Source organism: Tamandua tetradactyla, chromosome 6 (assembly GCF_023851605.1).
Source record: "Tamandua tetradactyla isolate mTamTet1 chromosome 6, mTamTet1.pri, whole genome shotgun sequence".
NCBI lineage: Eukaryota > Metazoa > Chordata > Mammalia > Pilosa > Myrmecophagidae > Tamandua > Tamandua tetradactyla.
The window spans coordinates 169,103,486-169,116,161 of NC_135332.1; the positions used below are offsets into that span (position 1 = coordinate 169,103,486).

Below are 12,676 nucleotides of genomic sequence, written 5' to 3' on the forward strand. Positions count from 1 at the left end.
CTGCTCCAAACAGAAGGTCATGGGAGAAAGAAGCTGGAGCAGTGTGACAATCCAGAAAAGAGCACATGGAGCAGGAGACCCTAGAGCATGTGGGGACACCCAGGGCAAGCCCAGCTGCCTGCCCACGGCAGAGGCAAGGGCCGACCCCCCACCCACCCCCACAGCCCGCCCGCACTGTAGGACGCCCCATCCCCAGGCTGGCATCACCCAGACACGATACTGGAACTGTCAGGCGCCCTTCTCTCCTCTGCCCTGCTGCATATTCAATCAATCAATTGCCAACTCTTGGGGACCTTCACCTCGTCCAGCTCCCTCCCAGCCGCCCCTGACTTTTCCCTCCTACTGACCCAAGCCTACTAGAGCTCTCCTTTTGATGCTCTTGGAATCGCCTCTGAGCCAAGTCTTCCTCTCCAGTTGCCCCCCTCAGATCTATCCCCTGCTCCTCTCAGCGCCCCGCTGCGGGTTGTGTGACCCCTGGGTCCACGTCTCCCGTCCCTCCCGTGCCCCTGGCTCCCTGGAGAGGGGGGTCTGGACCACGCTCTCCCCAGAGCCTGCCTGTTGGCTGTGTAAACCGACCCTGGCTATAAGGGTTTTCCAGAAGCACGATGCCGCCGACCCCGCTCCACACCATGCGCCAGTGTCCCGGCCGCCAGCCCCGCGCCTTCCTCAGAGGGTAAACCCGACCTGGCACTGGCGGCTTTCGCTCTCTCCTGGTCGCTCCCCATTTCCCCTGCTGCTCCGCATGGCTTTCTCTCTGGCTGGGACCCTCCCCACTGCCCCATGTTCAGTGGGATAAAGCTACTTCCATCCATCCGGAGCCCCCTCAATACCAGCTCGTTTCCTAGCTCCTCGACCCCAAACACTCCGGTTTCTGGAGCATCCTGTGTCTCTGCCCCACACTGCGTCTTGCCTTGTAGAACTCTCCTCCGTTCCACCTGCGGGCCTGTTAGAAGTTCCCAGCAGGAAGGAGCAGTGCCCTGGCCCTGTCTGCACATCTTGCGGTGCTGGCAGGGGGGGCCTGTGTGCTGCCATTTGGTAAAGGCTCATTGAGTTTGTGGTGAATTTTAACGATGAAAGAAGTGCTCTGTCACAAAGGCTGGGCAGTGGGGGCTCCACCACCCCATGAGCTTGGCCTCTGTCTACAGAGCAGCCAGCGAGCTGGTGCACAGGGCCTGACAATGGTCCTAAATGCGTGTCAGTCTCGGAACCCCTAAGAAAAACCCAGGAGTGCTTCTCTGTGTGCACTTGAGGTGGGGATGGGACAGGGATGTGCAGGTAAAACTGAGGACCTATTGGATGAGCAGAGATCAGGCAAAGGTCTGTGCTAGACCTGCTGTCTTCTTCTTCCAGGCTTAGCACTACAGCTCTTAAGAAAATTTTCGGATAACTTTGTTATAAAATTGGCTTTGTTGCATCATCAAATGGGTGGGTCCAATAAAGAAATAACATGAATAAAGTTAGTCAGGCCAAGAAAAAAATATCAACACTTCCCCCATTGGGGAATGCTTCAAATGCTTCACTCTATTTTCTTTTACCTTCTGGAAAGTACAGATGGACAAAACCTAGTGAATCTAGAGAAGGCGTCTTGACCAAGAAGTAAACAATGGACGGCAAATCCTTGAAATTTGCCCCACTCTCTAACCCAGGGGGAAAAGAGAAAGACTTTCCAGGATTGTCTCAAATATAAAAGGTAGTCCCCAGATGGGAAATGTGACTGGGGTAGGTTAGAGAAAGAAATTCTTTTTAAAAATAATCGCTAAAAGAAACAAGTGATTTGGGGTGACACTTTTTCTTGTTAAGGGCACATTATATCTTTTTAAAATTTTTAGTATGGGGGAAAAGCTTTTAGAGTAAAGTTTTTTATATAATTGGCTAAATGTCTGATATATTGTGCCTCTACTTCTGAATCTCAAAATAAATGTGCCATCACCATTCCTCATTCTTTCATCAAAGCAGTGCTCTGAAGTTCCGCTTAAGACTGTAACACATTTTAGAAGGCAAGCACAAAAAGCACGGCCAACTTTTTCATTTTAGTGGCTCCAGAGAGTGCAAAGGGCAAAGAGTATAGTAAGGCCAACTGCAGCGGATGAATGAATGCGGGAGGAAGTGAATGATTTGAATGAATGCACAATTTTCCATTGGCTGCTGGCAGCTTGTAGAGAAGTGGAATAATTTTCGATATTAGAGCCTTGAAAGCAATGAAGATAGAGAATTTATTCCTAGAACACCTGGCCAGGTCTCTGTTGTAGCCTTTACTTCACTTTGCCTTCTATTAACCAGTTTCTGCATTAGTAGATACCCCATTCATCTTTCTGGGCCCCCAGAGCACCCAGCAAGGAAAAGCTTCAGAATGATCTGGACAGGGGAGGACAACTTATTGTCCTTTCGGCCTGTGAGAAGAGAACCCCCAAAACCCCAAAACACCTTCACTTGAAAGAGTGTCAGAGCTCGTTCCTTCTCAGGCCACTGAGGACCTCAACCACAAGCTGGACACAGAGCCTGCTGCTGATGTCAACCGACGCCACTGGGACAGCCGGCCACTGGGACAGCGGGCTACTGGCTGCCGAGAGCTGCTCTGTGCCTAAAATCCCAGTGCTGACCTGGGCAAAGGGATCACTCTGACTCCTCCGCCTCCAGCACTGACATTCCTACAGAAGATGCAGGGACCGAGCAGGCCCTTGGCTGTTGTGGGTGACATCGGTAACCCCCGAAGAGACACCCGCGGGCAGCACCCCTCCTTCGGGCACTAGCGTCTTGCCCCGGTACCTTTTGCATGGTCTTTATCCAGCTGGTTGGCCACTTTCTTCCACTCTTCCATCTGCTCTTGGAGTGGATTTATCAGGCAGTCAATCAGTGCGCTTTAGCCAAAACAGAAGGAAAAGGAGAAATAAGAGCACATAGACACATCTTGTTGTCAAGGTTTGTACTTGGTTGTCAAAACATACCTAAATCAAAATGGCCTGAAGCAGGAAAAGGCAGGATAGGCTGGAACTTCCCACCCCCTCAGCTTCCAAATAGCCTCATGCTCAGGATGACTGGCAATGACTATGAAGGAGCTGTGGACAGGACTGGCTGGAGGAGCCCCTCTTCTCCTTTACCCTGCTTTTATTCCAGCGCTCAGATCAGCAAGCAAAGTTATACCCGGAGAGTATGGTGACAATGCTTGGGCCTCTCCCCATAACTAACACAAACTTTGAGGGTGGGGCCCCAGCATTACTATTTTTTTAAAGACCCCACCCCCCACAATTTTGATGGATTTGATGTGCATTCACTAATTGCAGACTAGCCTGGGAAAGAGAAGCATTAAGAGGCCAAGTCACTCTCAAGCCAGACTGTCAGCGTCTGAATCTCCAAGGGGCAAAGGTACCTCCGGGTGGAAGCCTTTATTCTGTGCCCTCTCCCAACAGACCGCATGGAGTCCCGCTGAAAGAGGCCCCCACACGCAGGAATCATGCAAGTGAAAAACCCATGGTGTTTCAGCTGCACAACGGAAGAAAAATTGGCCCTCTCCTACCTTATAGAGATGTTGCGGGGAAAAAACAAATTAGAAAGCGTCCATAAATTGCTTGGATTTCATTGGCAAGAACTATTTTAAAAGTGTTCTCAGATGCTTTCTTGATCCTGAGTCTCCTGAAAATCTTCAAGTTCTTAGCACGACTTCCCCCCTTTTCTGGCAGGGCCTTTCATCCCCGTGCACCCTCTCCCTCCAGCCAGCAACATGCTCGCTCTCTCACTTTTCCCTTTTAATTGTAGTTACAAATAGACAACATAAAATTTCCCATTTTTACAGTGTACAATTCAGTGGCATTAAGAACATTTATAGCATCATACCCCCATCGCCACCATCCAACCAAAACCTTTTCATCACCCCAACAGAAACTTTGTACCCACAAAGCAATCACTATAGATTTGCTTATTCTATTTAAGAAGAATCATACGATGTCTGCCCTTCTGTGTCTGGCTTCCTTCCTTCAGCATAACATTTTCAAGGTCCATCCATGTTGTAGCATGTGTCAGAACGTCACTGCTTTTTATGGCCCAATAAGATCCCCTTGAATGGAGATACCCCATTTCGGTTATCCACTCATCTGTGGACAGACGTCCACTCTCTCACTTTTCCAGGGCTCCGTTTGAATGTCACTTCTTCAGAGCCATCCCCTGACCGCCCTGGGTCAGACAGCTGCCACCCACCCCACTGCTTATCTCTCTCCTCACGTCATTTATCTTTGTCTGACGTTGTCATCAGTACTCTTCTGTGTCTTTAGGGTCAGCTCCCGAGAGCAGGGGCTGGTCCTTTTCAGTGCTGCGGCTGTACACCCAAACCCGTGGCCGGCACAGAGCGGGCCCTCAGCTTACAGTGGCTGCTGAGCTGGTGGGTCACCTCATCTCTGAGACATGTAAAGCAGCACCTCACAGGCTCTGCAGCATTACACAGAGGTGAGCTCGAGGGGAAGACGCTGACATCTCATCACCCGTGATACCAGGTGTTTTCCAGTTGGTGAACATTTTATTAATTTTCATAAGAACCCTTCAGCGATTATCAGCCCCATTTTACAAGGGCTGAGATCTTAAGCCAAGCTCACTAAGCATGTAAGTGGCAAGGCCTGGCTGTCTCAGGAGAGAGAGCTGCCTGCCCAATGGCTGTGTCCCATGGTGACCCTGCTGAAAGGGTCACAGTGATTTCCCTTTGGCAGTCACTTACACAAACTGCTATCCACAAAGCAGAACTGTACAAAACGGCTGAATTCTGCTGATTGTGCTTGGGAACTCAGTTCATTTTCATTTGAACGTTGGTGACCCCAACTCCCTGTGCTAGCACTGGCGTTTCTACCCACTCTGGACCCTTGTCAGTTAGCAAGAGCCTGGCAAGCCTGGAGGGCTCTGTTCACTGCCAATCCCCTCCCTGCAGCTCTGGAGGAAGCAGGGATGTCCTGGGGTGACAGGAAAGCATTGCACATCTCACTTTCCAACCTCAAGCTCCTTTTCTTAAGCGGCTCCTGCAGGGTGCTGGGGCCTGGTGGGTCTCAGCAGGAGGCACCACAGGAGAGGTCCTGGAGGGGGATGCAGGTTACATGACGGGAGGGAGCCCAGCCGTCTGGTCTATGCCGTTGTCCCCAGTGCTGAGACTGGTGCCTGGCGCATGGACAGGCCTGATAAATATTTGTCCCATGAATGAGCAGAGTCAAAGGGAAAGTTGGGGTTTCAAATACCGTTGGAAGCTAGTGCTGCTTCAGGGGAGCTGTGCTGAGGGCCATCGCCTCCCTAACCTGAAGTCAGCGAGGGGTTTCAGCTCTGAGCTCGGCATGCCCCTCACCTTGAAAACTGCCGCAGCTTGGCTTCTATGCTTCTGTGCCGCATGCACATCCTGGTAAGAGCTGAGCCGATCTCCCTGGTGCCGCCTGGAAAAGCAACAGAGGAAAAACTGAGGGGTGGGAACAAGCAGGATTCACGGAGGTCTTTAAACAGAAAATGAAAGAAATTAAGAACAAACCAGATCTCACCATGTCGTGTAACTTAAGCCGGTGGCTTTCAAACCTTGAGACCATGGTCATCAGTAAAAACAAATATTTCACATCAGGACTCAGTACACATGTCTAATTCACACTCCGCGAGCAAGTATATATTAAATTACTCTTACGAATAGGCCACACTCTGATAGTTCCTAGTCTATCTGCTGTTATGTATAATTCTTATTTTTTTTTAACGCTGATTGTGATCCAGAAAACAATTTTTAAGCCCACTATTGGGTCATGACGTGTAGTTTGAAAAATATTTCTCATGGAAGACGATCAAAATAGTATCTGATGTTTAGGGAAAAGATAGAGATTTTTTCCTCACTTCTGGCCCAATGATCCTTTTTATGTTATTTAGCACAGCTAATAAGGCCACTTCAGCTAATTATTTCAAGACACATGTCCTAGAATACATACAATTCAGAGAAAATGAAGACTAAGGCAAATGAAATACTAGGGTTATTTTTTAAATGGCTTTGGCCAAACCATTGAAAAAGGTGCTCAAGGCTCAGCAAATGCTCAAAGTAAGCTGCAATAGTTTGCTTTTCCTGAAATGCTTCTCATACTTTTCCCTCCAGGCGCACCCTCTCACCCTCTTCTGAGATTATTTTGAAAGTTCTTCTCTTCCTTCCCCTCTCTTGAACAATGCTTGAGTCAGCACTCGCTTGGGCCTGGGGGGCGAGGGGGGAGTAAATTGCAACCACAGATGGTAATTCTGCACCGAACAAGAGGACGCCAGGCACAATTATACATGTTATGAAAACACAGGAATTTGTGAAATCAGGGGGAAAAGTGTCAAAGAAAGCACTATTTTTAACAGGCAAGGCCTCTTTAAGGGGAAAGCCCTCAGGAATCAATGGCAGGTTTAACAGAAAAAGAAGCTCCTTCCTTTTAAGAACTCGTGACAATGTCATATGGTGTGTTTTCCCGTCTGCCCTCTCTGCTAGATATGCCAATTTGCGGTTTCGGTTCCACTTATTTCCCACTTTATTCTGGAAAACGAAAAGACTTCAGGAATCAAATGAACAAACCAAGCAGTAGCAACAAATATATTAACGTTTATATATTTCTTTGTTTAGTCTAAAAGGAAAGGCCTTCTCAGGCCATTCATCTATTTCTCTAGATCAAAGCTTCCCAACCTTGGCACTACTGGCATTTGGGGTTGGGTGCTTCTCTATGGAGGTGGGGGGCTGCCCTGCGCAGCGCAGGATGCTCAGCAGCACCCCTGGACTCCACCCACTAGAAGTCAGCAGCACCCCCTTCTTTTGTGATAACCCCCGAATGCTTCCCAGCAGTGCCAGGTTTTCCCTGGGGAGCCAATTCCCTGCACTTCCCTCCACACCCCCAAGGGAGAGCCACTGCTTCCAAAGAACCTGAGCGAGAACTAAATGACACCTGAGGCTGGCTTTTTTTTTGTACTTTGTTTGAGGCTGACTCTTAAAATGCCCAGAAGCCTCTTAAAAGTGTGGCCCGTGAGCCCCCCGGCACCTGCACCGGCTGCCAGGAGGCAGCGACCGTCTCGGCACCACCTCGGAAAGCCAGCAGAGGGTGCTGTTCTCACACGCGCTTCTGGCCTGGGGCCCCTCTCTGGGTCCTCTTGAGCTTTTACTACTTAGGAGCAAGGATGAAGAACGCCTTCTCTCCAGGGGAAACATTTCCTATTTTTTTCCTCCTGGGTCTTCACTTGATTAAAAGTTAATAACCTGGTCACACAAAGCAACTGGCACACTCATTCACTGTGAGTGGGAGCACAAACCGGTATTTCTTTTCTGGGGGAAAATCTGGTGACATCTATCAAGGAAGAGCTAGCAACATGCACCCTTTTTACCCCAGCAAATTTTACTCCCAGAAATGTAACTCGAGGAAATCATTAAGGATGAGAACAAATCCTTACCCACAAGGATTGCCATCAAAATGTTGTTTACAATAATAAAATCTGGAAATAAAATCCCATTAGAGGGAGATGTGTAACTAGATCCTACAGCACAGCCACACAATGGAAAATAGCACGCAGTCATATAAAGTAAGCATGCCTAAGGGCACGGGCGGATGCGCTACTTTTATAGCTCTTGGGATGTACCAGGCACTGGTCTAGGTACTTGCCACAAATCAACCCATTTCAGCCTCACACCACCTCTGTGAGGTTGGTGCTATCATCAACCCTGTTTCATGGACAGCAAAGTATGTCAAATAATTTGTCCAAGGTTATCCTGCTAGTAAGCGGATTCAACCCGAAGTTGTCAGGCTCCAGGGTCCATTCAATTAACCGCTCTGCATTCGGCACTTACACATGAAGGGAGATGGGAAGGGGGCAGGCAGGAGAACCTAGAACACTCTGCCTCAGTTCCCTCATGAGGCAAAGTTGGAAAGGTCACCAGGAAGGTCTGGTTCTCCCACCTCCCTTCTCTGCTCCAGCATTTCTGTTACCTTCCCAGAGTGTCCCCATAGATGACCAGGGGCATGTCTCATCCCGAGGCTTCCCAGAAACAGCTGAGCTCTGGGCACGATAACCAGCAGTTTCTAATCATACACCCTGGGCTTTGCCACTTCTTATACATGAGAGGAAACAAAGAACCGCAAGGAAAGCTCCGAACAGCAGTGTCTGTCCACTGATGCAGGAGACAGGCAGACGATGTGCCCGGTGGCACCTGGACAGGACACATCCATCAGTACTGCTGCTGATCTCAGCAGCATGGACCCAGAGAACCAGGCACACCTATCTGTAAATGTGCTTATGCTCTCCCTGACCCTTGCCAAAACTTAAAACAAAACAAAACCCTCAAAACTCAGCAGATTTGAATAAACTTGAGAGGAAACTGGGTTTTAGCTACAAAGAGCAGACATCTGGAGTAACTCTGGTTTGACAATAAGAATATTTATGGAATCAAATGGCTGTTTGAGGCATACTCAGCAGCAGCTTGGGAGTGAGGACAAGATTATGCTTACTTCTGTATTCCTGGCACCCAGCACTGGTGCCGAAGGATCATTTAACAATTTGAGAGTAAATCACCATGCTGGATCTGGTACTGGGTTTTTCTTTTGTTTAATTCATAAATATCTGTGCATCTTTTTTGTGCTCACTATGAAAGATTCAAAATAAATACAGATGCTTATAATCTCAGAAAAGGTCTCTACTCACTCAAGGTCAGCCTAGAGAAACAGTGGTGTATTTGTCTCCTCTCGCTGCTGAAATAAAATATGACACACTTATTTAGCAGCTTAAAACAATGTGAATTTATTATCTCACAGTTCTGGCGGTTGGAAGTCTGGAGCGGGTTTCACTGGGCTAAGATCAATGCGCCGGCAGGCTGCGTTCATTTTTGGAGGCTCTGGAGGAGAATCTGTTTCTCATCTCTTTGAGCGTCTAGGGGCTGTCTGCATTCCTTGGCTCATGGCCCCTCCCTCCATCTTCAAAGCCAGCAGAGCAGAACCTTCTCTTCTCTCTGACCTCTCCTCCCATCCTTCTCTCTTCTTTCCCTGACTCTGTCCTTCCTGCCTCCTCTTATAAGGACACACGTGATGGCACTGGGTCCACGTGAAGATCCCAGGACAACCTCCCCATCCAAGAGCCTTCACTTAATCACACCTACAAAGTCCCTTCTGCCATATGCAAGTGACATGTTCACAGCCCCCTGGGACCCAGACAGGTCAGGGTTATGAATTTTGGGAGAGTGCAGGAGGCACTGAAGGTGACTCTCCAGCATCCACTCGTCCTTATATGTTTCATCTGGGAAACAAAGCTAATTCCAGGCCCTTTGACGATGGCTGGTACTACAAAGACCCAAAGACAAGGCTGCTGGGGGCTGGCGGTGCATAGGCAGGGAGCACCTCTGGGCAAAGTTTCTCTGATTTCAAGAGAACCACACCAAAGGGGCCCTCAGGGCATCAGCAGGGAGGTGGATTGGCACCTTTATGACCACGGGGACACTAGTCTTCAGGCGAGGCCCCTCCTGCGGGCAGAGACAGAGCCTGAGTTCCTGATGGCCTCACTGAGCTGTCAATCCACATACCCTGAGCCTGCCCTCCCCTGGCCCTGGGTGTCCCTGATGCTGTCCTATGCTCCCTTCTCTCCACCCCCTGGGACGTGGTGATTGAAAGGAGGAAAGGGAAAGGATGGTGGGCTCTCCTCCTGCCAGGAATCAGCCTGATGCTAAAAGAGCTGTAAGGCCGCCACCCATCTCGCTCTGGGAAGCGCAAACAGCACCTCTGGGCCGAAAGCTTATTTTCGATGCGGGCACATAAGCACTTCCTACCACAAACAAGCAAAGGTAACAACATAGCATCTAGCCGGTGAACTAAACTGGATGCTCCACGGAGGAGTCAATCAGTGGAAAGCAAGGAGTAAAAGGCCCAGAGGCAGAAGTATCAAACTGTGAACCAATGGGGGTACAATACTGTGCCTTCTGCATAAGAATATACATTTAAATTCCACTAATGCTTATTATGTATCTACCAGGCAGCAAGGGACTCAGCGATCCCACAGATGAAGAAGACAAGCCCCTGACCCTCGAGGGGCTTAGACTAGTTGGGGGAGGTGCATTAAATTAGTTTGGGGGGGCTTAGATTAGTTTAGGGGGGCTTAGACTAGTTTGGGGGGCTTTAGATTAGTTTTGGGGGGCTCAGGCTAGTTTAAGGGGGCTGAGACTAGTTGGGGTGTGGGAGAGTGCTCCCCATAACAGGGTGCAGGGAACACAATCTCTCCAGCAGCCCTGCGAGGTGGGTGCATGGTTCCCATGTGGTATATGAAGACACGCGGCTCAGCGCCCCGGCTGAGGGCCACGCCGCCAGAAGTGGTAGGACCAACATCCAAACTTTGCTCTTGTCGGAACCAAAAGCTCTTTCCCACTGGGCCCAACTGGAAAACTCCTGCCTGGGGACAGAGTGGAACACCAGCCAGGAGCAGATTACCAAGTGTTCAATGGAATTTTGGGGGGGTGCATAAGGAAAGCAGAGCCACAGAACCACTGCTCCCTTCACTGCCTACACACTCCCCCACCCCCTGCCAAAAAAAAGAGTCAGACATGGCTAAACCCTTCGGACGGCCACTTGCCAGGGTGGCTTTGCCGGGAACCCACCAAGGGGCATCATCCACTCCCTCTAAGCACTGAGTTTGCCGGCCCCCACCCCCCTCTCCCCACACGTTCCCCAGCTCCCTGTGCCGCCCCTGCTTCCCGCACAGCAGGGGCCTGAGGGCCTGGCAGGTGGCCAATAAGGACTGCAAAGCCCCACCGCGAGGCTTGGGGGTAGGGGCGAGGCAGCTTGGGCTGAAGTGCATGGCCACAGTAAGCCAGTGGGTACCTCAGTTTCCCTCCGAGGGTCTATGATGCTGGGAGGCTAAGAGGATCCTGAACCATGGTAGAGAAAAGTCCCTCTGAAATCCCTGCAGGTGTAGGGTTCCCAGGTGGCTGTGTGAACCCCAACGTTGTGGACACGGGGGGCTGGGCAATCCTTTGTGGCAGGGGGGTGGGCTGCCCTTCATACTCGGGATATCAGTAGCATCCTGGACTCTTGTTACAATCAAAGATGTCCCAGATATTGCCAAATGTCCCCTGGGGGGTGGGAGGTAGCTGCTCTGCTGAGATCCATCGGTCTGGGGGCCTAGGCACCTCTGCCTAAGGAGGGGCACCCGTCCTGGCACTGGGCTGAGCTCGCCGAGCCACAGCCAGCAGCCAAGGAAGGCCCCGCCGCTCGCTGCCACCCCCACCCCTCCAGCTGCAAAGGCCCAGAGCCTATGTGCAACGCACAGTCTCCTAATGGAGACAAGATTCCACCTGCCATTAAAGACACATTAATGCAAAAGCACACAACCAGCATCCCCACAAGGTCGTAACTCCTGCCCCACAGCCTTTGGGATGCATTAAATTCAGCTCCAGGCAGCTGACAGCCAAGTACAAGGCAGCAGGACTAACCAAGCAACCGTGCAGGTGGGGCCATGAGGCCCAGGCCAGGAGGGTGCCGAGGCGGCTGGAGCGCCCCCATCCTGGGGTGAGTGGGGGCTCCCGTGGCAAGGGCCAGCCTGGGTTGGGAGGAGGAAGGGACAGGCAATGAGCACGCGGGCTTGAACCACTCAGTGGCAGGGTCAGCCATCCGGGCACAGGCCAGCAGTGACCCGTCAGCCCCAAAGAACCTCCTGAGGTCTGCATCTGGCCACCAAACAGGTGCCCGGCCCATCTGGGTCCCCTACACTCACTCCTCAGCCCACTCAGCCACGTGTGGTGCAAGAGGGCAGGTGTGGGCTAAGGGTGGCCTACTCTGGCCGCAGGAGAAACTGGTGACTGCACCCACTTGGCTCTGAGTTGAAAAGATCGGAGGAAGGTATATGATTCCTGGGCATGTGACAACCAAATGAGTCCATCCCTCGAGGCTTTAAAACTATACCTCTGTCTTCCCTGTGACAAGTTTTATCAGGAACCTTTTTCCAAAACGTGTCCATTTTATCCGTACCCAAAACCTGCTGAGGTTCGGTCCCTACCCCCACCTTGTTGGCCGTAGCAGCTGGAGCTCCACACTCGCGTCTGTGTCCCCAAAGGCCTTGAAGCCACATCCTCCCCGTGGCTGATCGGGAATCTCGGCACAACTCCACGCCGCCTCCCGGAAGAGAGTGAGGATGAGGAGGAGAAGCAGCAGAATCAGAGGGCAGAGCTCAGCTCGGAAAGCAGATAACGTGATTCAAAGCCCAATCCTGAAGTTCACCGGCCATGGGGCCCTGGCAAGGTTCTTAGCTGCTTCGGGTCAGACGTCGCCGGTGGTCCGCCAAGGATGGGCACTCGGCTGGTGCTCTGTTCCTCTCGGGTGCATAAGGCACACCCCAAATGCATCATCTGTCATGCCCAGCATAGGTTCTCACCAAACATTCTGAGTCTCCTAGCCTTAACAATTTTTGTCCCCAACTTTTACATCTGCTTCATCTACCTTTAAGTGGATGGTTTTTTTTTTTGGAAAGGCAATTTGCTTTTATCACATCTTTCTAAACCTTCCAGGTATTCTGTAGAAGCTACACATCCTGATTTTCACACTCATATCTCAAAGACTTATGTCACGTTAAATTATGTATGTTAAATTACATACACAGGGCACGCGGAGGTTTGGGCACACACCCGCCCGGCTGCTGGTGAGTGGGCAACCTGGGATAAGGTGCACGCGGCGAGCTTACCGGAGGCCCC

The 12,676-nt window shown here is 50.8% G+C and overlaps 1 protein-coding gene across 8 annotated transcripts in view; it reads right to left on the reverse strand.

Moving 5' to 3' along the window:
* MTSS1 (MTSS I-BAR domain containing 1) overlaps nt 1-12,676 on the reverse strand; it is a 158,175-nt gene that overhangs the window by 33,135 nt on the left and 112,364 nt on the right. For all 8 annotated transcript variants that reach the window (XM_077167608.1, XM_077167613.1, XM_077167607.1 and 5 more), the window contains 2 exons: nt 5,315-5,399; nt 2,767-2,858 (listed from right to left, as the gene is read on the reverse strand). In XM_077167608.1, coding sequence (XP_077023723.1) covers nt 2,767-2,858; nt 5,315-5,399 — 177 coding nt within the window. The remainder of the gene's footprint in view (nt 1-2,766; nt 2,859-5,314; nt 5,400-12,676) is intronic.